This window comes from Conger conger, chromosome 4 (assembly GCF_963514075.1).
Source record: "Conger conger chromosome 4, fConCon1.1, whole genome shotgun sequence".
Classification (NCBI taxonomy): domain Eukaryota; kingdom Metazoa; phylum Chordata; class Actinopteri; order Anguilliformes; family Congridae; genus Conger; species Conger conger.
Window position 1 is genome coordinate 65422199 of NC_083763.1, and position 25753 is coordinate 65447951.

At 44.0% G+C, this 25753-nt stretch overlaps 1 protein-coding gene across 3 annotated transcripts in view; it reads left to right on the forward strand.

Annotated features, from left to right (window-relative positions):
• myom1b (myomesin 1b) overlaps positions 1-22258 on the forward strand; it is a 41354-nt gene extending 19096 nt beyond the window's left edge. For all 3 annotated transcript variants that reach the window (XM_061237473.1, XM_061237474.1, XM_061237472.1), the window contains 22 exons: positions 1-44; positions 327-448; positions 6221-6417; positions 6996-7122; positions 8119-8303; positions 8398-8512; positions 9306-9462; positions 9670-9776; positions 10055-10099; positions 10337-10473; positions 11094-11238; positions 12422-12481; positions 12646-12713; positions 13010-13123; positions 13777-13864; positions 15024-15062; positions 15613-15718; positions 17530-17696; positions 18980-19016; positions 19413-19435; positions 19732-19787; positions 20717-22258. The exon at positions 1-44 is cut by the window's left edge and continues 131 nt beyond it. In XM_061237473.1, the coding sequence (XP_061093457.1) occupies positions 1-44; positions 327-448; positions 6221-6417; positions 6996-7122; positions 8119-8303; positions 8398-8512; positions 9306-9462; positions 9670-9776; positions 10055-10099; positions 10337-10473; positions 11094-11238; positions 12422-12481; positions 12646-12713; positions 13010-13123; positions 13777-13864; positions 15024-15062; positions 15613-15718; positions 17530-17696; positions 18980-19016; positions 19413-19435; positions 19732-19787; positions 20717-20992 (2415 nt within the window). In that variant the 3' untranslated portion in view covers positions 20993-22258. The remainder of the gene's footprint in view (positions 45-326; positions 449-6220; positions 6418-6995; positions 7123-8118; positions 8304-8397; positions 8513-9305; positions 9463-9669; positions 9777-10054; positions 10100-10336; positions 10474-11093; positions 11239-12421; positions 12482-12645; positions 12714-13009; positions 13124-13776; positions 13865-15023; positions 15063-15612; positions 15719-17529; positions 17697-18979; positions 19017-19412; positions 19436-19731; positions 19788-20716) is intronic.
• Positions 22259-25753: the final 3495 nt, after the last annotated feature.

The following is a 25753-nucleotide window of genomic DNA, read 5'->3' on the forward strand; positions in this document are numbered from 1 at the left end:
AAAGCCTGGGAGCCCTGCAACAACAAGCCCGTGAAAGGCTCCAGGTAGCTTGGGAGGAGGGGAGGTATCCAGCCCTGAAGTGTGATTCATCTCAGCATGCTAATGACAGATTAAGAGCCGTGGGTTCTGCGTCTTTCTGTCGTAACCCACGTCACTATTGTTCCTCGCGTCAATTAGCGCAGTGTGTCCTTAGCCTGAGTCATAATACCAGCGTCCTCAGAAAGCTCTGGCTGTTATACCCTGCAGAGGTGTTTCTTTGAGTGCTGCTGAGAGCAGCTGGTAGTTCTGACCATAACCCTACCTGTTTCCTGTGGTGTTGAGTGCAGGTTTGTGTGCCATGGCCTGACTACAGGAGAGAGCTACATATTCAGGGTGAGAGCTCTGAACGCAGCCGGACTCAGTGACTACTCACAGGAGTCAGAGGCTGTCATAGTGAAGGCCGCCATAGGTAAGTGAGCCCTTGCCACTCGTATGTGTTCTTACCTGTCCTTCCAGCACTTACCTGTGAGCCAATAACTTCTCCAAGGTCAAGGGTGCACAATGAGGCCATATTCAGTTTTTCTTTCAAAATTCCAAGCCAGTGTTCTAGAATTACCAGCAGGGACTGTTACTGTACATTAGCATTACAATGTTCAGTTAAGAACATTATAATCGCATATTACTCCTTAAAGGGATAATTCAATCATATCTCAGTCAGACAATTTTTTAACCATCTGCTACAGCTGCGGACGGTTTGTGTAGCCCAAATGTTTTGCTGTGGTTACAGGAGTAAACAAGCATTAGTGTAAACGGTTGTTCAGAAAACTAAGCCAGGGTAATTGGATGGAACAAAGGTCATCATACTCTCTGGGGACGTGCACCCTGTCCTAAGTAAACGCTGGTGAGCATTGCCAGGGGAACGTGCTATTCCTCTCACTGTTTCATGAAGCAGTATAAGCTTTCTGTAACAGAAGAACAAGAAGGTGCCTCCAAAAAGGCATTCTGGGTTGCACTGTGCTAAATAGGAATGGGCAGGGCCTGTCTCGTGTCTGAAAATAACAGGGATGTTGAAGGTTTTAGTATAAATCCTGTACATGATTCATGATGCTGTCTGCAATGTGGATGAGGGGACAAATACCCTATGAAGTTTTACAGCAATGTTAAACAGGCTTCAAATGTTCCAGCTGTTGTTGTTGTCATTGTGTTCACCAAGACATGTCCTGAGCTCTGTGTACCATCAGCATTTCGATTTCCACCCGTTGTGTCCCATGGGTCCGCCGTGTAACCGCACCATAGTAACAGAAACACACACACCCTGCCCCTCCCCCGAGCACTTCCTCGCCCAGCCCCTGCACTTCCTCACCTGAAGAAGGGGCTTGTAGACTTCCTCTAGCTTGGGTCACTGTGATCCAACGTAGCGGTGGTCACAAACCAGACTGTCTTCCACGCTCTGTCACGCCCTTCCAAAACTTTCCCCCCTGGGAACGTGACCAGCCAGAAAGGTAGCCCTCCTCACCTAAACCCCTGTTCCAGAGTGTGTGTCTGCTTGTCACCCTGAACCCCTGTTCCAGAGTGTGTGTCTGCTTGTCATCACTCTTGCACTCATGTCTCACCTCTCTCCTTTTGGGAATGCTAGCAGCAGTGGTGTTGCTACCGAATATAATACGTGACTTCATTTGAATAAGGCCTCTGTGCTTCGCTGCACAACAATTCAGCCTTTTACATTACACTGCTATATGGTATGTTCCACAGTGGAACCAAACTAGATTTAAAAAGGGAATAAATCCAGCATCTATCTATCTATCATAATATTTCTAGATTTTGTTACACTGAACTGCATGTTCTGTTTCTTGACTTTGTTACAAGCATTATCAAAGTTACCTTGAAGAAAGTGCAATGTCAGATAAAAAAAGAATATTTTATTAATAATATGTTAATTGGATATAAGGATGCCTGGTAGTAGCAATGCCACTGCTATAGCAGCTTTTTTTCTGTGAAGTCACATGACCACTCACCCCATCCTTACTGATGTCCATACTCAACCCTGTTGCCGTAGGAACGCTTTGCGCTGAGCCGCATGCTTTGTTTGTTGTCCCTTATGAAACACACTTGGTAAAAGCATCGAGGTATTAATTTCTCTCTGTCCTCTACAGAGGCTGCACTGGTCACATTTTATGGACCAAATATAGTAGTTTATGCATTTTCATTTTCACTGTATTTACGTACACAGAGTAGAACAGTATAGACTTCACACGTCACAGCATGAAGTAACTTCATACATATCTACTCCTGAAGCATTTTTAATTCAGATCTTCACTACATTATATCCCAGGTGAATAATCCTTTGGATCAGTTTAATGAGTAGTTCAGGAAGGTGAATATCACAAGCTCTCATCGGTGCAGGTTTGAGAAAAATCCTCCAGATACATTACCAATTACTAGTGTGACATTTTCATACAGGGGTGGCGCACAGCCAGAATGCAGTCGCGCGCTAACACATCAGCATGCGTCTCCACCCAGATGTCATCCCGTTGATCATCTTGTCTTCATTTTTGTATGTTGACGAGGGAAAAAAATGAAGACTCTAAAATAACTTGTATATGAAATGCTCTAATCTTAATTCAATTTTAATTGATTTCTGTAATTCTGTTTATTTATTTGGTTGGATTGGACCGTTGCCTGTATAATCTGTCTCTTGCTGTTCTCTGCTAACTCCTGTAGGGGGCGGAATACCTCACGGTGTGTTGCCCGAGTCTTGGGGTGAAACTGTGGGACTAACACAGCACACGCCACGCTGGGCTGGGGAGCATGAGAACTCCCAGCCCGCCCCTGACACTATGCTAAAGCGCAGGCCGTGGGCTAGCCGCCATGCCGCGGCCGCTAGCTCAGAGTCTGTAGCGCCAGGGCGCGCAGAGCCGGGGCTCGGAGCCTCAGGGCTCGGAGCCCCAGGGCCCGGGGCCCCGGGGCCGGCAGTAAGTAAGTGGGACGAGGCCGAGGGGTACGGTTCGCCCTCGGTGGCGGCGGAGGAGCCGGTGGACGCCTGGGCCCCTGGGCAGCGACGTAAGTCCTCTGTTGGGGCCCCAGCCTCCAAGTGGGAGAGAGAGAGGCCCTGGAGATACTCTGACCCAGGTGAGACAGCTGCAGAGCCTAATGCTCCCTGTACTGAAAAGGCCATGGTTTCATTTCTCTTCTCATGTTTTTTTTTTTCCATCCCCTTCCTTCCATTTTCCTTTCACATTTCATATTTTTGCATCTTCTTTTTGAAAGACACTTTTTTTCTTCCATCTGACCATTTTCTCTGCAATCGTTTATGTTTTTTGCCTTGGAAGGTATCAACATGTTTTGTGGGGTGTTTGTTCGTGCTTCTTGTGCCAGGTAGGAGTCATAGACGTGTACAGTACCTTGTAAAACCGGCCGTTGCACTTTTTTGCACTTGGCACATTATGTAATTATACTTGCCTCCGGTTTGAGTGTGCCTTCATTACAATATGCTTTTCATCATCTATGGCTATAATTTTTTTGTCGCCATGGTGACGACCCTGATCATTTTAGCAGTTAGCCATTACTCTCAGCTCTGTGACGAGTGTGATGAGTGAATGCTTTCACTGCTGCCATCCCTCAAGATCTGCAGCTCATCAAAGGTGGCCCATAGCCAACTTGATGAGGGATTAAAAAGGCATTAATTGTTACGGTCCAGTGAAACTGTCAGCCTATTCAATAAGAGATTATGATTCATTCAAGACCTTGTCATGCCTGCAATTGAAATTGTGCCAAAACAAATGCTGTACTAGTCCTTCTGTTATGTCAATGTAGGTGAGTGACATTTGATGGAAATGTCTCTCTGAACTCTAAAATTACCCCTTAAACTTGAGGCCTTCAGAGGGCTGAGACTGACTTCTCTCCCTACTGAAAAAAACAGCTCAAGCTAGGTTTGGAAACAGCTGATAGCTGCTTTTCAGTTCGTTACTGCAGTCTGGGCTTAAAGAATGACCTCTGATTCTGTCTCATATGTTCAAGTTTCTCGTGAAGAAAAATGCTCATATATTTTCTCCTCAGTTGCTTTATTCATTCAGTTTATTCAAATGAATGCATTTTCTTATGCGCTGAATGTTAATGGGAGAGCATTCTTTAGGCCGGTTCATAGTCCACGAAAAGACAACGTCCGTTGGATGTCACTGGTCACAGCGACATTTGGTTTATACTCTAGGCGACTGGAGTTTATCCTTTTTGGCTAAAGACAACAACCACAGTCTATGTTAGGTGACAATGGAACATTTATGAACATCCAAGTGACACTCTGTCTGGACTATAAACTTGCCTGAAGTTCTCCAGGAAAGCCACTTAAAAGCACAGCAGTACGTCTGCCTGGGGGAACAATGACTCAGCAGCGGGAGACAGGGTGGACGGGAGGTGACAGGCCCAGCGGAGCATCATTGTTTAACCTGGAGCATTCGGCCCTCTGTGGCAGCAGGTCTGCAGTCTACCTTCGGAGTGCAGCAGCTTTTCTATTCTCAGCCCAGAGAGTCACCTTTTCCTCGTGGCTCACGCTGCAGTCATAAATCAGTTCTGCAGGTCCCCCTGCGCATTCTCAGGATCGTGGTCTTTAGAGTCCATGTGAGGCACTGACTCTGTGCTGTCCAATTAAAGCTGGGAGCTGCTCACAGCTATACGCAGCAGCAATTCTGTGGTGCATCAATGCCCCTCAATGGTAGTTTGACAAATAGGGAAGAAATGGCATTCCATTCTAAACATTCTCAAGTTTTTGCTAACTAAAGAAACATATTATCAAAGGATTCCTGGCAGAATATATATATATTTTTTACTTTCAATGAAGTATCACACCACAAACAACAGATAACCCTTAATGTTATTTTTTCAAGTTAAAGAAATTTTGAAGAAAATGCCATGAGACATTTTAAAATGTGCTTCTTTAGTTGACATCAAACTTCTAACCTGAGTATGTTTAGAATTGTGAATTTGCTGAATTGTGAATATACACTTATATCTGCATAATTATACCAGTAAGCCTTGTTTTTCACTGTGCATTTAATCTGCATAAATAGATTCTGGAACAACAGGGGTAAGTAACACTGGATTAACTACCCCTGTGGAACAACAGGGGTAAATAACACTGGATTAACTACCCCTGTGGAACAACAGGGGTAAGTAACACTGGATTAACTACCCCTGTGGAACAACAGGGGTAAATAACACTGGATTAACTACCCCTGTGGAACAACAGGGGTAAATAACACTGGATTGACTAGAAATTGGGTCTTGTGAGTCCTGTGGGTCCACAGACAAAATAAAGTGTGCTCTAACATACATGCAATAAGGTACTGCACCATATCTGGATTATTCTCAGGTACAGTAACACCTGTTCCCTTCTGTGAGCACTGCAGCCTATGGTTCCACAGGTGACATGAGCAATTAGAGTCTGTGAGTAAGTGCTTAGAGGGGAACAAAATGGAAGCCATTTTCTTTCTGAGGTAAGTTAGTGTCTTCAGGGCAAGCTAAAGGTAGAGGATGCAACGATAAAAAAAAAATTCTGAATCTCAAGCTGGCATTACATGTTTTCGATAATGCTTTAAGCAGACTTTTGATGTAATTCTGTAGACTGGCAAACATTTTTTGCATTACCAATTTCACAGAAAATATCTTATTATTTAATGTCCTGTCTGCAGGGTTACATGTACCTCAAAAGTCTGTGTTGGGAAGATTGCACCTCTGTGCTCCTCTGCCCCTGAAGTTCTGTGATAATGTCTGTCGCACATGTAACTCACGCCGGTCACCCTGAAGGCTTTGTGTGTGCCACCGCTCCACCGGCTCAACCTCACAGCCCAACGGAGCTTCTGTCACATCAGGACAAGATGGCACCTTAACTGCCAACACGCGGGGGTGGGGAGGTTAGGTCAGGTTTGCTCCCGGGGAGCAGTGTGCTGATCAACAGGCTGCCTCAGAATCGGATCTCTGTGACCTTTCCGCAGTGCGCCACCATATTGACACTCACCCTCCCCTCAGTTCTGCCTCCCCACCCCCATCCCAAACATATGGGAGCGGCAGACAGCCTACACCTGTGGAATTGAAAAGGCATCCGTTCAGACAGAGTCCTGTTTCTCTACGTGGTCATTTAAGGCAGTCCCCTTGAATTATCTGGTTTTAAGACGTACTGTAGTATAGGGATATACACTTGATTTTTTGTGAATCAGTCAAAGTTTAACTTGAGTGTGTGTCGCCCCAGCTTCCCCTACCCCTCCCTATGACATCACGGTGCTGGAGAGCGTGCGCGATGCCATGGTCCTGGCCTGGAAACAGCCCACCTTCCTTGGCGGTGCTGACATCACCGGGTACTTCGTGGACTACCGGGAGGTCATCGACGGGCTGCCCGGGAGGTGGCACGAGGGCAACATAAAGGCGATCAGCGAGCGTGCTTATCGAGTGAGTCAAACCACCCTGCCTTTTTCCCGTGTGATTCATCTTTAAAATCAGAGCCCTGTACAGAGTGTGAACTCCGATAACTCTTCTTCTCTATTCTGCTGGATGTATAACACTTGCTAATAACTGCCAGTATCAAGAGCTTTTTCTCTTTAATTAGGAAGAGCTTGGGCTGCCTAGTGACTAATCCTGTTCCAGTGCATGGATGGGTCTGGGCATTGAATCTGACCTGCGCTTGAAGCTGGCAGTCCAGCACAGAGACAGATACAGTCTTCTAGAGGGATTCATTAAAACTGCTCACCAGTGACCCCTGTTGGTCAACCGGAGGCCCACAGTCTGCATGCTCAAAGCTGACCATAAAGTGCCTTCAGTGCCTGTGCAAACTCAACGCACGGCCCGCGACGTGATAAAAAGCAGAGACATGATATCACGTGCTTCGTGCTTGTCTGTGCTCTCCCAGACTGATAGTGGAGGACACACCACTCAACATGGCTGCTGAATGCAGTCTGTCCACATTGGGCAGAAATGGAGACACAGCTACAGGGCCTGCTGTGATCACACTCTGGGTGTTGTGTGTTCAGGTGGAGGATCTGAAGGAGAACATGCTGTACCAGTTCCAGGTGCGCGCTGCCAACATGGCGGGCGTGGGAGTCCCCTCCATGGCCAGTGAAACCTTCAAGTGTGAGGAGTGGACCATCGCAGTGCCAGGTCAGATCCACACACATGTCATTTCTGCAGTGCTGGGTCAGATCCACACACGCGTAATTTCTGCAGTGCCGGGTCACTTCACATCCAGATTTCATTTTTCAGTGCTGGGTCACTTCACATCCTGATTTCATTTTTCAGTGCTGGGTCACTTCACATCCAGATTTCATTTTTCAGTGCTGGGTCACTTCACATCCAGATTAAAATGTTCAGTGCTGGGTCACTTCACATCCAGATTTCATTTTTCAGTGCTGGGTCACTTCACATCCAGATTAAAATGTTCAGTGCTGGGTCACTTCACATCCAGATTTAATTTTTCAGTGCTGGGTCACTTCACATCCAGATTTCATTTTTCAGTGCTGGGTCACTTCACATCCAGATTTATTTAATCAGTTGCGTTCAGTGGCAGGATATTACTTCTTGGTGATGGTGACACATCAAAATAGATCTCTGAAAAAAAAACACAAAAAATGAATTGCACAGAATAACAAATATATTGCATGTGCAAGCATGTGCACAGTGTAGCTTCACATTCAATAATTTCCTTAGTGGGTATGAGTGAATGGTGTGTGTGCCCTGCAGTGGACTGGCGACCTGTCCAGGGTGTATTCCTGCCTTTCACCCAATGTATGCTGGGATAGGCTCCAGCCCCTCTGTGACCCTGTTCAAGATAAGTGGGTTAAGATAATGGATGGATGGATGAATGGATGGATGGAGTATTTCATGTTCTATTGCTGTGAGCCTTTCATATTGGATCTACAGTCACATGGGAATGGTGTGTATTGTCAGAGCTGATGGCCTGACTATGAGGCGGCTTGATGAATCAGAAATGATCGATATACAGCGCGGTTTCCACCTCTCCTCTCTGTGAACGAGTGCAGTGTGGCTGACGCATGTAACGAGGCTGCTGGGCGTCATGGCAGCGCTGTCAGAACCGTACTCGTATATGAACCCCGGCGTACGCGGTGACGCACTGCTGTCGATTCCCCCTGGCTGCAGGCCCTCCCCATGACCTCCAAGTGTCCGAGGTGCGCAAGGACTCGCTGGTGTTGCTGTGGAAACCGCCCGTTTACCAGGGCCGCGACCCGGTCAACGGCTTTTATGTGGACATCAAGGAGGCGGAAGCCACGGAGGAGTCCTGGAGGGGGGTGAACGAAAAGGCCACGGAGAAGACCTACATGAAGGTACGGACGCACTCTGCACACAGCGCCGGACCTCAGAGGGCAGAGCGTCCCTCTCGGCTTTTACATGCGTGCCTTTCCCTTTCCCCGTGGACAGATCAGGGATCTGAAGGAGGGTGTCTCCTACCTTTTCCGTGTGCGTGCCCAGAACAAGGCGGGGGTAAGCAAGGCCTCTCAGGCCACGGAACCCATCCTGGCTGAGACCCGTCCAGGTACGCCTTTACCGCTAAACTCGACCCCCCCCCACCCCTAACACAGAGCCCCCTCCGGGACAGGGAGGGTTGCGTCAGGCTAGCAGTGTAAAGGGAGCTTCTGGAAAGGAGAGACGGAGCTTTAGATTAATGTCCCCCTCACTGCCCTGGCAGGGTGACAGTTACTCGAAGGCTGAGCAGAGGGTGCCGCTACAGGCGACAGCCCTGTGGGGTGAAGTAAAGGTCAGATGACTTCATGAGGTCACGTGGTACGATGTGTGAAAGATGAATCCTCACAAAGAGGTGTAGACAGAAAGTAAGAGGCAGAAGTAAACAAGCAAGTGAGCTTTCAGACAGTTATACAGAGATAGAGGAGGGAATATATAATACATTTTTCACAGCTATGAAGGTACTTGAGTATGGGTGGGCCTAATGCGGTAGAAAAGAGTATTACCCTGTATTCTTATATTTATGAGGCTTTAGATATTCCACTTTAGAATACATTTTAGAGTGGATTTTTATTTGATTCAAAAACTGTCAGGAAAATGTATTATCATAAACATGTGAAAATGCATTTTTTATTGAAAGTGGGAGGAAAATATTTTAAAATAGCAGAGCTTGCCTTTTTATTTTTGTCACTTCCAACCGTGTAACTGTCTGCCTCTAACAAACATTACACAATAAGTATAGTACTGCAACATTATCAAAATAATGTGTGTAATGTAATTTATTTATGGATAAATCCTTTTTAGGTCATCCATAGACTTAGTTGTCTTCCAGTCATGATAGTGTTTGTGTTTTGGTCTCTCCTAAGGTACCCATGAGATTGTTGTTGCAGTTGATGATGACGGTGTGATCTCAATGAACTTTGAGTGTTCCAGCATGACGAAAGACTCACAGTTTGTGTGGTCCAAAAACTATGAAGAAATTCAAGAGTCTCCTCGCCTTACTGTGGAGACCAAAGGGGGAAAGTGAGTGTGATTTTCAACCAGCGCTTCTTTAAAATAAAAATTTGAAGTCAATGCAAATTCATAATTTACCCCAGCAAATCACAATATTCCAGATAAGGAAACTGATCACAAATTTCATGCCATATTTGGCGTTATTTATGGAACACATTTAAGATGATTTACTGGCACAGAATGATTTAAAAGCGGAATATTCTGTGCATCTCCCAGGTCAAAAGCCACCTTTAAAATGCCGGCTGAGGATGATCTTGGCATTTATTCCTGTGTTGTCACCCACACTGACGGCGCTTCTGCCAGCTACAACTTAAACGAAGAAGGTGAGTGTCTCAGCACGCCCGGTCTGGGCCAGTCTGCTGGGTGATGGGTGTCACACACCACCAGGGCCAGCACCCCAGAGAGCCCAAAGCAGGCCCGGTCTGGGCCAGTCTGCTGGGTGATGGGTGTCGCACACCACCAGGGCCAGCACCCCAGAGAGCACGCCCAGCTCCAGTCATCCTGCTTCTGTTCAGCCTGTCACCACCACCGTTACACAGAGCTCCCCCAGCTCTGCAGCAGGGCAGAGGGGTCATTCCTCTTCCCTTTCTTTCTCTGACAGAACTGAAGAAACTTCTGGAGATCAGTCACGATCACAAGTTCCCCAGTGAGTATAGTGTGCACAACTGATTCTCTTTCTTTCTCTCGCTCTCTCAATTTCTCTCTGTATCTTCCTCTCTCTCTCAATTTCTCTCTGTATCTTCCTCTCTCTCTCTCTCTCTCTCTCTCCTCTTATCCTCTTGTCTCTCTCTCTGCATGGTAATATCCATGTTGATTTGCTGTGCTAATCCCTGTGTTGGTCACTGTGCTAGTGGCTCTGCTGACTGAGATGCCTGCTCTTCAGTTATCCCTCTCAAGTCAGAGCTGGCGGTGGAGCTGCTGGAGAAAGGCCGTGTGCGGTTCTGGCTGCAGGCCGAGAAAATGTCCTCCGGTGGCAAAGTGGAGTACGTGTTCAACGACAACCGTCTGGCGCAGGGAGAGGTGAGCGAATGTGAAGAAGCCCTGGTCTCTGTGTTTTTGTCCACACCAGGAAACATAAACATACACACACTCCCTGTCTCTCCACACAAGGAAACGTAAACATATACACACTCCCTATCTATCTGGGCTAGAAAACATCCACACCCCCTCCCCATCCCACAACACGCACACACGTGTAAGTACAAAGGCACAGGTGCGTACACACCCCTTAATCCCATAATCGTAGCTCTGGTGTCCTGTCATCCTGACAGCTTTGTGTACCGCCTTCCCCTCCTGTCTTTAGCACATAAACACTGTCATTGTGGAAATGAGGGGTGTATCCCTCTGGCTTCCCCAGGTTTAAATGAGAGAATAATTTGAAGGTAAAGCCTGTGTTAAACATGCTGAGTGATGGCTCAGTGGGGAGCATTGCTAATTTAGTGCTCTGGCCCCTGGGTCCGGGCCCCTGGCCTTTGTACTGCACACACCTCATTTCCTCTTGTGAGCTTCCTTATGTCCTCCATCACCGTAATATCCCAGCAAAGTTGAATGAGGAATATTTTCAGCACGGGGAACACCTGAAAATCATACTGCCACTGCCACCAAATGAATGACCTTTTCTGCTTTCTTTTGCCTTTCAGAAATACAAGATGAACTTTGACAAAAACACAGGCATCATCGAGATGTTTATGGACTCGCTGACGGTGGAGGACGAGGGCACCTACACCTTCCAGCTGGAGGACGGGAAAGCCACCAACCAGTCCAGCCTCGTGCTGATTGGAGACGGTACAGTTAGCACCACCTTTTCTGTAGCCCCTGGACCAACTGGAATGTGAGGATTTGTGCTCCTCATAATGGGCATAGGTTCCATTTTATGTCAATCAAATCAGGGCTTTTTTAAAAATAGACTCAATTAAAACTCTCAGATTGATCAAAATCCATTAGTCACAGTGGACTAATGTGTGCTGGCCCCACCCATTTTGATGCCCACATGGTCTCAATCTCACATTACTTTAGCTGGGCTGTTTAATCAGGGGCGCCACCCTTACCCCCTGTGCTGAGGTGTGCTAACCTTCATTCCAGCTGCCCACCAAACTGTTTTAGGTACTTTAGGTTCCCTTTAAAATGTAGCCTTCCATCCCACTTCCAAGATTGTTTGTGGTTTTATAGGAAGACCAGCTGGACTGCAGACCGGATTTTATGGCTGTGCACCACATTGTTCTGCACTTACCAGCAGTTTAGGAAATTGTCCACTAGGGGGCAATGTAAGACCGTTTTGCATTTTTCCTGTGACTCATCAAGGAAAAACATCTATCCCACTCCTGCAAGCAAAGACACATGCTTAAGCAGACACACGCACATCCATGCACACGCACATACACACAAACACACACACTCACACACACACCTGCAGCAGCTCTGATGAAAAAAAGCTATTTCCTGTAATACCTATGAAACACACCAAAGTTAATTAAAGCATTTATGAGGAATGCCATTGCTCATTACTTTCTATTTTCAGCAATTAGCCTTTCCTTCAACACATTTTTCATTCTCTTTCCCATTTATCTTTTAAATTAAAAGTATCACACTGCAGCGCCTTTAATAAAACCGTAAATGTATTTTATTTTTATCTCCACAGCTTCAATCATTCCAGTTTTTATGAACTAAAATTGCAATGCAAATTTTAACAAATGAACGCTTTCATTAAATCACAATCCATTGCATCTGGCTGTATAGTGTTGAAATATGTGAAGAGCACTTCAAGCTGGCAGTGCACATCTGACAATCTAAATACGCATCTAAATCTCCCCCAGAGGACCCACTTCTTCTCTTCACATTTATTATCGCTCTTCAATGAAAACATTTTCAGCCCAAGGTGCTTACAAAAAATACATTTACTGCTGAAAAAAAAACATATTGGTGGAGTTCAGGGATTTTGAATGATGCAAATTTCATATTTATTTTCCAGTGTTCAAGGACATACAGAAGCAATCAGAGTTCCATAGAAAAGAATACTTCAGGAAGCAAGGTACGTGCACAGAATGTGGAGATGACGTAGCCTCGTGTACGTCAGTGCTTGGATTAATAATAGTAATTGCCGTAGCTCACGAGGTTGTGGATGAAGTGCCTGCTGACAGTGTTGCACATGACGGATGTTGCTTCTCATGTCTCCGACGGTCTTCGCCCATGCAGGACCCCACTTTGTGGAGTATCTCAGTTACGAGGTCACCCCAGAATGTCGCGTGCTGTTGAAATGTAAGGTAAGGCCTCACCCCCAGTGTTAAGGATAGAATCAGGCCTGCAGTGAGGAGAAACAGTGTCGCCTGAAACACGGCAGTTAGTATACACAGCTTTCCCATAACATACAACTTAAAGGACCCATGCACAGCATTTGTATAAAGGGCCAGGCTCAGTCGCAGCTTTCAGTGCAGTTTACAAGCGTACCATTAGGCAGGCACTGCATGCCAGGGGAGTGTCTATTTTGAGCAGACCTGGGACAGGAGGTTGTGGGTTGGGGGTTGGGGGTCTCACCAGGCCTGGCTCTTGCTCTCCACAGGTGGGAAACATTAAAAAAGAGACGGTGGCTTCGTGGTACAAGGACGGGCGGGAACTCAAAGTGGACGAAAAGCTGTCATTCACCGAAGGAGTGCTCTCCCTGGAGATTGCCCAGGTGTGGCCATATGCTATAAAACTATACCTCTAAAAATGTGCATGAACAAACCACATTCTTTCCATACATAGCCCATGAATGACACGCAACTCTGGATGTTAATATCTGTCTACACATTTCCCACTAAAATGTTTAGTAACATTTCAGAGATGTTCAAAAGATCTGTAAATGTCATGCTTCAGCTTTCATTCACCACATTCTTTCTGAAACCTTGTGATTTACTGTTAAGCAGTGTTTGAAGCCACAGGAACTTGTGGGTGTCCTCATTTGCCATCTGTCACTTGGAGGCATTTCTGAGGACTAGGCCTTCAGTGCACAGGTGAAAAGATCGCTTGGGCCAAACTGGAGGCCAGACGCACACGATTGTTCCCATCTCAGCACTAATGGTCATGTGAGCTTAACATGTGTGTCTGCTTGCAGCAGCCTGCTCTCTTAGCCACAGACTCAGAGGGAGTGGAAATGTACGGCGGCCATTTTGTTTTTGTTTTTGTTTTTGCTTGCTATTGCTTCTGCTTCTGTGTCACGTCTGCGTGTCCTGCAGCATCCTCAGCAGGGGAGAAAAGTCGTTTGTCATTTTCTCATTCTCCTCCCTTTGCTAAAGAGATCCAGTTGGTCTCAGCATGTCTAATTCCCTTAAGCCTTGGCTTTTTTAGATTTCAAAGAGAGATGCTGGTGTTTATGAAGTCGTGCTCAAGGACGAGCGTGGAAAGGACACTGCGACGTTGAAGCTGACGGATCAGGGTACGACGCTCTCTTTGCACGCCTGCTGCTGTTTAAACAAAAACAACAATGATGTCCGTCAATTCGGCAAGGAGGTTTGGAGGGTGTTTGAAATGAAAGCAAATGCAGAGGGAAGGAAATGAATAACTGAATGACTAAGAGCCAGGTTTCACATGTTGCCTCGCAGTTTTCTCAGTGTCTATCCTTCAAGTCACAAACACATTACATTACATTACATTATTGGCATTTGGCAGACGCTCTTATCCAGAGCGACGTACAACAAAGTGCATACCCATAACCAGGGATAAGTTCGCTGAAAGACCCTAGAGGTAAGTACAATTTCAACTGCTACCTGTACAACAAAGATAAGGACAAGGGCCATTTTTTTTTTTTTTTTTTTTTTTTTTTTTTTTGAACAAACAAACAAACAGAGCAAAAGTCACCAAAGTTAACTATCCAAACACTGCTTACCTAGCCAACTAAAAATACCGATACACAAAGCAAGTCACAGAGACAACAATTAAGGTTCACAGGGAGGTAGGGAGGGATGGGGAGAGGTGCTGCTTGAAGAGGTGCGTCTTCAGTTTGCGCTTGAAGGTGGGGAGAGATTCTATAGTTCTGACCTCAACGGGGAGTTCGTTCCACCACCGTGGAGCCAGAACAGACAGTAGTCGTGAGCGTGAGGTGGAGGTTCTGAGAGGGGGAGGTGCCAAGCGGCCTGTGGAGGCTGAACGAAGAGGTCTGGCAGGAGTGTAGGGTCTGATGATTTTTTGTAGATAAGCTGGGGAAGACCCTTTAACTGCTTGGAAGGCTAGCACCAATGTTTTGAACCACAGCCTTCAACCCCACAAACTGCTGAAATAGAGTACATGTTGATCCTGCCAGGTTTCAGTGGTTTACATGATACTGTTTCACGGCCAAATCTGATGTGTGCTTCACTTCAGAACTCTCAGGAAGTTGTGGGCTTACAGGATATAAGATTAGCTCATTTTCACAGTGCATTCACAAATAAAGTGAAAAAAGTTTGATGTTGGTTTGAATTGCATTCATTTTACTTTCCTCTAGAGTCTAACATTAGATAATCTATCATTGTTGACTCCCGTGAAGTCACATTGTGTACTTAATTCAGATGATCTTCTGGATTAAATGTTTCTTATGTATTTTATTTTATTTTTTCCAGGTTTCAAGGACTTGATGAATGCAGTATTTAGTGTTATCGGTGAGTCATTTTGTGCCCATTACCCATAAGGACCCTTGATTCTCTTTAATGAAGTGATTAAAAACATATTGACTACCCCATCATTAAACAGATAGAGTTCAGAGTATGTCAACAGATCCATAGATGTCAATGTCATGTAGTGCTGTTTAATTAGCTGTGTATACATATAAGTAATGATATGTGATATGCGTATGGATATTTTATGGAAACACTTCAGTGTCTTTTAGGTAACAGTTTTCCACCTTTGTACATTTGGCAGATTGTGTATCACCTATGAGTGTAGCAAAAGAACACTGTTTATGTTATGGTATTTGTGACCTCCCAAGTCTTAATCAATAAATATTTAATTTCTTTCAAGTCTATTACTGTGCACATTACTATACATTATCTGTCACTATAAAATAATAATAAAAAACATAGTAATGGTAAATTATATCCATTTGCATAAATTGTTATTAATGTTAGACAATATGGTGATACATATCAGACATACAGTGAAGGGTGTGTGTGCCGTTCTGAAGCGCTCAGAGTGTGTATCCTCTCTACACAGCTAACTCCTCCACACCACTGAAGATCCAGAGTACAGATGAGGGCATCAGACTATATACCTTCGTCAACTACTACAATGATGAACTCCTTGTCACCTGGCAGCACAAGTATGTGTGTGTGTGTTTGCTTGTTTGTGTGTGTGTGTTTGTGTTTGTGAGAGAGAAAGAGTGTGTGTGTGTGTGTGTGTGTGTGTGTGTGTGTGTGTGCATGTGCGTGTGCATGGGTGTACATGGGTGTCTGTGTGTGCACTGATAAGAAAGTATGAAATAGTGAGTCTGTGATAGAGTGAGAGAGTCTGTGTATTTTGTGTGTGCGTGTGTGTGTGTCTATGTGTGTGTGTGTGTTTGTATGAATGTGTGTGTGTGTATGTTTTCCCTTCCTCAGTAGTAGTAGCTCACCCATTTATCTTGCTATCTGAAGGACCTCTGATGAGAAAACGCAGTTACCTTAGTGTAAGAAACCCCCCAAATACACCAAAAGGCGGAAGTATCCGAGAGGTGAAGGAAACGCGTGTAGTCTGACCAAGGCTACTGGAACAGGGTTAATTTAATTTTGTTCTCGTTTATCTGACTCCAAAAGATAAGTTCAACTTCTCCTCTGTTCTAACAGTTTAACAAAAGGAACTGCAAATGTCCGCCAATAGTTTCGCTCTATATGATCGCTATCTATTTGTATAGACGCGGACGTGCCTGTGGCCTGTATAGCCTAGAATGATATACTTAGTATGTATCTTGTGACGGCACTGATGTATAGGCAAGTGACTATGGGGTGCAGGTATCCTAGGTTGTCTTTGTCTGTGACTGCTAAATGTATAGTGGTGCGAGTCGAGAGGATGCAGGTTCAAATTGATACAATTTATTCAACAATGTGCATTGCAGAAATAGAATGACAATGTGTTTACAAGAATTACAAGTTGTAATATGAATGGCTATACGCAAATGGTGCGCAGGAGATCGTATTAGCGAGTCTCCTCAAACCATTACACGTTCCCCTCTATATACCCAGGGTTTACAGGAAAACAACAAATCATCAAATAAAGAGTCACAAGATGGCAGTAACAATGGTCCTGCTGATGTTATCTCTGTATGTCCAACATACCTGGTTAAGCTTTGTATTACAGCTGGATGTTGACTCACAGGTAACTTGCATTACCTGTAGTTTATTCCTACAAGATCTTTATTCAGCAACCAGTGTACTACAGCACCAATGACACCAAACTATTTCGCACATCATTAGCTATCTAAAGACACCAACACTGTATGTGGAAAACCCATGGTTTATACAGTGCTATTTCAACTTGTCAGTTCTGGGAGCATTCCACTGAGGTGGCATAATTGCGCAGAGGCAGCACAATGATGGGAGCAATAGTCCTGTATTGACGAGCACTGTCTTTTCATCAAACCTTGCTGACCCTGTGTCAACATGGTCAACACAGTCTGTTTCCTTTTGGGGGTCTGCAGAGAGGCACACTTATGTAAAATGCCCTACATTAGTATTTGCTGTTTCTAACGATAATTAAAATGTGTTCATCTTTATAGACCTTGTTAGTCGTCAATTTTTATTTGCACAAGGTGCAATATTTTAATTTCATATTCTGAGCGGTCAAGATTTACTGTATTGAGGGTTACTGAATGGTGTGCACATTTAGCCAAATCAGTGTCCTGTCGATTAAATGGCTATTATCTCTCTTGTTTCTTGTTTGTCCCTGTGTTCACTACAGCCTTTATATAATGTCTCATACACTGTACTTGATCTCATATTTACTGTACATACTGTTCCTGTACTTGGAGATGTAAGAACAGTAACATTGCAAGCATTGCTGCATTATCCCGATATGCACACACATAACATGATATCTCATCAGGAAAAGCCCTCAGTGAAGCAGCTCATGCGTTTTTCTCCCCCATGTCACGGTCAGGGATGCAGCCATCGCCTTCAACACAGAAAGGATCAAGAGCGGCGTTGTGGGGGAGCAGCTGTGGCTGCAGATTTCTGAGCCCACGGAGAAGGACAAGGGAAAGTATGCCATCGAGTTCTTCGATGGCAAGGGTGGGCTCCGGAGGACCGTGGAGCTGACTGGGCACGGTAAGAGGAAGGGGCCTGACACTCCGCTCCCTCCCTGCCTGCTTCACTGTAAACATACTCACCCCCTTCTGCTCTTGCCTATGACCAGTGGTTCTGACTGAACCTGGATTGCCCATCCATGCTGAGTGCATGTCGCTATAGCCCCTGGCATTTTAACATAACATAATGAGGAACAGGCCAGCCCAGTAATGCTCACCTTTTCCTACCTCTAAAGTGTACCTACCGCTTAGTTTGTCTAAAAGCTGAATAGTATCTAGCACCATATCAAGCCTGGACTTGAAAACAACCAGTGTTTCTGCCTCCACTACATGTCCTGGCAAGCTATTCCACACAGTGACCACTCTCTTGGTCCTTGTCTGTTTGAGAGAGTTTGAGAGCTACGTGGTTATGCTATGTTCCTGCGAACGCCTCATAATAAAAACGACGGGTCATCTTAATTTCACCTCATACTGTACAGGTTTCCTCACCTCACATTTGTTTGGATATTATCCTTCTGCACAATTTACATAGTAAGATATTAATCAGAACTGGCATACTCCTCACTCTGCTGGTTCATAATCCTCTCTCTCTCTCCAACTCTGCTCTTTGACACACCGTACTAAACCGCCCCAGGGCAATACTCAAAGCATAAACAAGTCATGACCACAGTAATAAAAAAGCCAAAAAAGAGATTAATGATTCTCTAGAGGGTAGGTTGTCAGAGGACAATGACAGAGAGTTTACCTTTAAACTGATATCAGTCCTGAACCTGTTCTTCGTGATTGACGAGCTTGCCAGCTTTTGTGTCGGTCATATTTCATTGCCTGATTATGCCTATTGATGTAATGATTACTTTGTTTACCTGAAATTCATTCTAACAAACTACAGTGTCTCATATTACAGTGAAACCTTTTGATTCATAACAAAAGAATGGAGATCAGTTTTCTTTTCGTGAGCCAGGTTTGAAAAGGTCTTGTCATTTTAGTAAACAAAAATTTCAAGTGTAAATGAAAAGCAATTTAGTCAACAAAAAAAAAACATCAGATAATGTGTGATGCATATTTATGTTGCCGCGTTTGTTAAACATCTTGTTAACGGGCTGAGAATCATTACCAGGTAAAGGTACAATAAGTCTCTGTCCCCTATTTATAGCTGGCTATCCATTACGAACGTGCAACTCTGTTGTGTTCCTTAATTTGGACACGAAGCGGCATGTTGTTTATGTTCATAATAAAATGATTACACTCAAATGCTCATATCTTCCCAAAGCCCATTGGCCAATCATCTGCTCCTTGTATTTACAGCCTTTGATGATGCGTTCGCAGAATTCCAGAGACTGAAGTAAGTAAACACAGCAGTTTGATTGACAGGGTATGGCAATTATTTATTATTATTATGTAATATTATGTAATAAGATTGAAGAATTAAATGCTTTTTATAGAAAGGAGGAATGAATATAACCTCAGATCAGCTGACCCTTCTTGGTGTGCATTATTAGGCTGACACGAGAGAATGAATTCTGTCACGCACACATGCATGTTTCCATAAACATGAAAACAATTATTTTGTTATTGTTAGAAGTCAAAAACAATCACTGCTTCTGAAAATAGTACCCACTATGACTGTGTGAGCAAACATGAACTTCGGCGAGTTATCTGCTGCAAAACATGTCAGTAAAAACGGTCAGCTAAATGTGCTCCTGCGCTGACTCCTTTCATCTTTCTCTCCCCATCGCAGAGCGGCTGCCGTCGCAGAGAGAAGTAAGTGCACATCTTCGGAAACGCGAGTGTCTCTAAAAATAGGAACACCCTGCCAAAAAGACATACTGCATGTGTCCTGGGTCTTAATTTAGAAAAGCCCTTGGGCCAGACTGATAGGCCCGAATGAAAGCCGGTCCTCCATTATTAACGCACTGCGGTTACGTGATGGACTGAGGGCAGTGGCAGATGGAACCAGAGGGTGTTGTTTAGCGCTGTGAGTCACGGTCAGACTCCAGCACTGTGAGATAAGCGTGTGGAGTGTGCCAGGCCTGATCCTCCATGTTTGCCTTTCGCAGATCGTGCTCGTGTGGCCGGAGGCCTGCCTGACGTGGTGACCATCCAGGAGGGCAAGGTACTTCTGTCGACCCCCGCGGGCTCCTCCCCTCATCCACCTCCTGATCCAGTGCTCAGTGCTAGTGCCATGCCAGGAGGCTGCAACTAGAGAGATCAGGCTAATTATTTAGTGAATCAGTTAACTAGGACATACAAGTTCACTCTATGGCCACTTTTCTCAATGGCCAGCTGTGTCTGCCTTTGGCCCCAGTTTGCAGGTCCTTTAATATTCACTGGAAAGCTCATGTTTACAACACAGCTATGGGATTCAGCTTCAACTGCCTTTGTTGACAGTAATGGATTGCACTGCAAAAAATCTCAACAAGTGTTTTAGTCTTGTAAAGGAAATCTCAATGTATGACTAAAATACTTGCTGAGATTGACTTATTTTTGGGTTTTGCAGTGTGGACGTGATTCAGTTAAAATCTCCTCAAACAAGACGTCCATGCTCTAGGCCCAGCCCTAATATAATGTAATATTAACAGCGTAGGATTTGGCAGACGGAATGGCATGTGAGATTGGTGTGTCTGAGGGATGCAGTGCCAGGTGTAGGAAGGATGTTTGATTTGGAATGCAGGTATACGGATCAAGTTTCTGATCCTCCTGGTTTGCGTCACCAATGCCTTACAAGACTGCCTGGCATTACGTATATTAGAGAGGGGCTTGTTTTACACCAGAGATAAGGCTCTTTGCTAAAGTAATGAATGCAAATGGATCACGCGAAGGCTTGCAGCAATATGAAGCCAAGCCAGAAACACCAAAATCTTCAAAGTGGAACCATATCATTTTCAAAAGAGGGAATAAACTGTGAAAGGAAGCCCATCCATAAACGTATTCTTTACTTTTCCATATACCTAAAATACAGGTCTAGCTTACTGTTGTATTAGTGATTAGTGATATACTATTTCCCTACCTGTTTAATACCATCATGTTATATTTCTGTTCTAGTCTCTAAACCTCACCTGCAACATCTCGGGAGACCCGGTGCCTCTGGTAACCTGGCTGAAGAATGAGAAGGAGCTGGTGTCAGATGACCACTTCATCCTCAAATTCGAGTCTGGCAAGTTTGCCAACTTCATCATCACCAATGTGTCCACGGCCGACTCCGGCAAGTACTGCATCCTGGTGAAGAACAAATTTGGAACGGAGAGCGGAGACTTCACCGTAAGTGTCTTCATCCCAGATAGCGAGCAGCCCCAGAAGAAGGCGGATAAGAAAAAATAAAAAGAACTTCATACTACATATGCATATATTAAAACACTATATAGATATTTAATAGATTGATTATATATTGAAAATGATAACGGTTGAACGATCGCCTGGGTGGTTGGAAAAACTTTAGCCTCCAGATAAGCAACTTTCTTCTGGGAGTAAATTATAGAGGATTAGGGGGAAATCTGTCAAGATTGATTGGAAATATTTGTTGCCATTCAGGAGGGTAAGGACCCAATAACACACTTGAGTAAAAGGCATTGATTATCCTGCTCTAAACATAACTGCCTTTACTAGTAATGCAAATAGAGTGTTTCCCGATCAGTAATACGTTTGTAGTGCAGTCTCTGGCAGGTAGCTCTAAATTTCAAATACAGAAATATATGAAGTGGTGTCTAATTTTCTGACTCAAAAGGTAAAAATTAAACAGGCACACTTGGTCCAACAACACCACCATGACAAAGCAATTAATTAAATTGGTCTGGGATGCACAGTAGGATCCAGCTATAATTCATGCTTTTGGTCTTTCATCCAAACTTTCTTTTTTAGTGTGTTTCTTTGCTTTTCAGTTGTAGAAAAAATTAATAATAGTATATGACAAATGCTTGAATCCGATGTGTTCATATTCATAGCCATATGTCCACAGTGAGCAGATTGTTGGGCACTAGTTTTGCTAGCAGTTCAGACTAGCAGTAAATGACCTCTGCCAGTGTCACCTACACATCAAGTAGGACCTTTAGCAGATTCCCCATGACCCAGGTATAATACTGTATCTTTCAAACTGGTGCTTTTTCTCTAAAATACCTCTGCATTATTAGCACACACAACATTGCCCAATGCATTGGTATGCCAGTATAACCTTCATAGGTCCTCCCCTTCTTCATCTGAGACCAGCTATTCACACAGGACGACAAACAGTGGAGTGAATCAGGACTGTAGAAGAAGAGCAGCCCCATAGTGTTGCTAATTTGTGTTTTTTAATGGTTGTGGTTAAGGCTTTTTTTCTTGCTGTACAAGGCAGTCTCTATTCAACTGTGAAAACCCAGCTTTGTCCTCTGTACTAGCTCAAAAGACTGGAAGCTGAGTGTCAGTGGGGATAAAGATGAGAAAATGTACGTTGTGGTCATTGTTTCCTGTAGAGTGCAATTAAATGAATTAATCCATTGTGTTGAATGTAAGCCCCACTTCATTCAGTCCAATAATGGCACTTCCTTGTCACTGTCCTTCTGGTGCCCCTTGTCATTTGACTAATAAACAGTGCACATGTTCTTCACCTCCTCCTCTGTCTTCCTTCCCTTTTTTCCCTGTCTTGTTATCAACCGAAATTTCCCACATCAACCCCCCCTGCTCACATGTCCGACACTGAAACTACAGTATCTCCTGGTCTGCTGGTTTTCTGGTCGGCTGGTTGGTAGTCTGCGCATTATTGCACAGCTACAACTGTCCCTCCCTTCCTATCCATACACTCTTTCCACACACCACTTCTGGCTCTTCTTACACACACCATACCACGTACATCACAACTTCACCTCTGCCAGTGTTCCTGCCTTCTCCTTCTCCTTGAAACTCCATCAGTCCTTGACTCACCACAATCTCCCTCAGTCTGTTCATGAAAGGTGAGTATCCATAACACTGAAAACTCATTATTCAGAGCCGTCTGTTGTCTGTCATTTGTTTTCCCCATTAAATGTGTCTCCTCAGTGAATGTGGACCCGACATCACTACATTCACTGCAGACTAATTGAAAGATGAGGAAACCATTACAAAGCCTAAGGGGTTCACTGATGTGAACATAGACAACAATTTCATTGACAGGCCTTCCATTGGGGTTATTTCACAGTAGTATTTATGCATCCGGGTGTGGCAGCAAGAGGTGGAAGCCATTTGGCTCCCACTCCATGTAACAGCACAAAGGACAGCCACCTCTGCTGTGCAGTCAGCCTGCATGTTGTGGCAAGGGAATGGAAGAGGACATCAGTGAAGCAGTGAATCAGGGCAGGGTTTCTCCTCAGCATCATTTCATTCAGAGGAACACAGCACCACAGCATAAAGCTTAAATGAATTAATTCTGGCCTACTTTATTAAATTGGATGGTCCTGTTCCATGTGCCTTCACACACACCCACAGGTTTAGAAATGGACTCAAATGGACTCAAATGCCCAGTTTGATGAACTTTGGTGACAACTGAAACATTGTTGATTACTGTGGCTGTGGATTCAATTGTACTTCCATCACCATTTTGCTGGAGAATAATAGTGCCATGGATTATTTTTATTCTTTCCATGTTTACTCCCGGATATGTTACACAACATGTTGTTATCCAAATCTGCAGTGCCCTTATCAATGACATCATTATCCAATCTAAAAAGAATGTCAACAGAAAATCACACAGATTAAATTAGAAGTCCTTAAACTGTGTTTTCCAGAAGCCAAATTTACACAAATCACATTCAGTTCTGCAAAGGAAGAAGGTTTGTGTGTTTTTCCAAAGAATCTGTGCAATATGTCGTTAAAATTGCAAGAGCATTGCGCAAAATTTTTTAATAATGTGCAAATTTCATAACTTAAAAATGTTACACCATTTGTAGACATAGTTATGAAACAATCGTTTTTCAGAACTAGCAGAGATATTCAGATAGAGAGACAGAAGCAGAGATAGATTTAGATAGAGCTGAAGGAAGAAGAGAGGAGGTGATATGTCCACCTAACATACTTAGGGTAGGGTTGCTCTTTTCCACTGCATTTTCACATTCACAGCGATGTCATCTTTATTGGCATTGTGCATATTAACCTAACCTTGCTCCATAAGGGTGGGCCATTTTGACATGTGACAGTTCAGTAGCCTTGCTTATGATCTCCTGGCCTTTTGGACTTTTATTCACAGAAAAAAGACTGCTTGACATATTACCTCAGGTGTATGACGAACCCTAAAAAAACCTCACTTTAAGGTCATTTTCAACACAGCTACTACTGGTTTTGTTTTTTTGTTTTTCAGATGAAGTTGGTACTGACCCACTAGTCTCAGTTAGCTCTTTTCTCAAGTAAATGCATCCATTCTTTTTTAAAGCTATTTTCACCCATTATTTATATCCACGCTCATTGTGCCTCTCATGTCACCCCTTGTAGCACCCACACCAGCACTGTGGCTGACGTGCATACAGACCTCTGATGTACTCCTCTAAGAGCCAGAGACTGCTTTTCATTCTCAATGCAGCAGTACTACAGGACAGCAGAACTCAGAAAGGAGCTCTATCATTTACGCTTCAATCACATCACTGTTTTCAGATATTCATTTCAATTGAATGAACTGGTCCAATGGCATTCAGTCATGTGTCGTTTCCATACCCTGTTTCTTTGGAGGATTGCACGCAGTAAGAATAGAACACTGTTTCCTGATAAATATTGTGTATTACATATGCCATCTTATATCGAGAGAATATTAACAAAACAATGCATAGTGCAAATTGACTATGCACAGATCTTGACAGTGAGCTTGTAAACTACTTATGAGTGAAGATGTTACATTAATTACATGAATATGATTACATTCTTTACATATATTTGATTGTTCTTGTCATATTTCTCTTGGGGGTTTCCTTCAATGTCTTCCTCCATTTTGTGCATAATATGAAGTGACCTCTCTCTTCCAGTTGATTGTCACTGAACATGTTGGGGACCTCAGTGGGACCACTTATTTGACGGACTCTTCTGGTAACGTTGTGGTGAAGGCTTTTGACAGCCCTTCTCAGGGTGTGAAGAAGAAGACTGTCACAGGCAGGAAAATGGAGAGGAGAAAAGGTAAAATGTCTCCTCTCACCTGGCTACTGCTGCTACATTCCTTCAACCAAAATGTTTTGCTATTTCATAGTTCCCTGGGTGGTGAGAAAGACAACAATACTGACACTCACAGCAGTGACCTCGGTCCAGATGCCATTTGTATTCATGTACAGTACACTAACACTGTATTACTCATCAGGGTATTTTGCAAATGTTGTGCTTGTTCAACTGAAACTAAATTATGACAATTATCCGAGTGAATAGAGGAATCACAAAAGCACTGGGTCTGTCATTGGAACTTGAAAAATTCTAGTTCGAACCTTACATTTTCTCAGAAGCTAATTGCAAAATGTTGTTTTGCCATTTACTATGCATTACTCATTGCTGATCCTATAATTATATGTCTCTGTTGATGTTGTAATCATATACTGTATGTGAATGTTACCATATATGAGACAGTACATATTTGAATAATAATTACAGGTTGGTTAAAATACAACACACACATTCATTTTTCATCACAACTGCACAACTGTAAGTGGTACCACAGCATCTGTGGTGAGGAAATCTTTTGAGTTTGCTGTTACAGTATTACAGCTCAGTAGGGGATGTGTTGATGCCCATCCACCATTACCAGCCTAATGGTCAGGAAACAAAGTTTGGATTAGTGTTAAACCTTGGATAACACATTACTCTGTTGATGCACAGTTATGGACAAATATTGATGCGCACCTGTGCATGTCCCTGTCTTCATTTGAATTATTTTATATTTACACAGACTCTGTCATCCTGAGATCTCCTGTGGCAAAGACTGAGGGAGCAGATGAGATTCTGGAGGAGAAAGAAGAGATCTTCACTAGCACAAGTTCTGTAGTGCATACGATTGAAACAGAAGGCCAAACTTTGGATGATCAGTTGATCAGTACAAGTGAGAATCTGGAGGCCCCACAAGGGCATTTAGTGACAGAGGAGAGTGTGAAGCCAGATGATGTCACC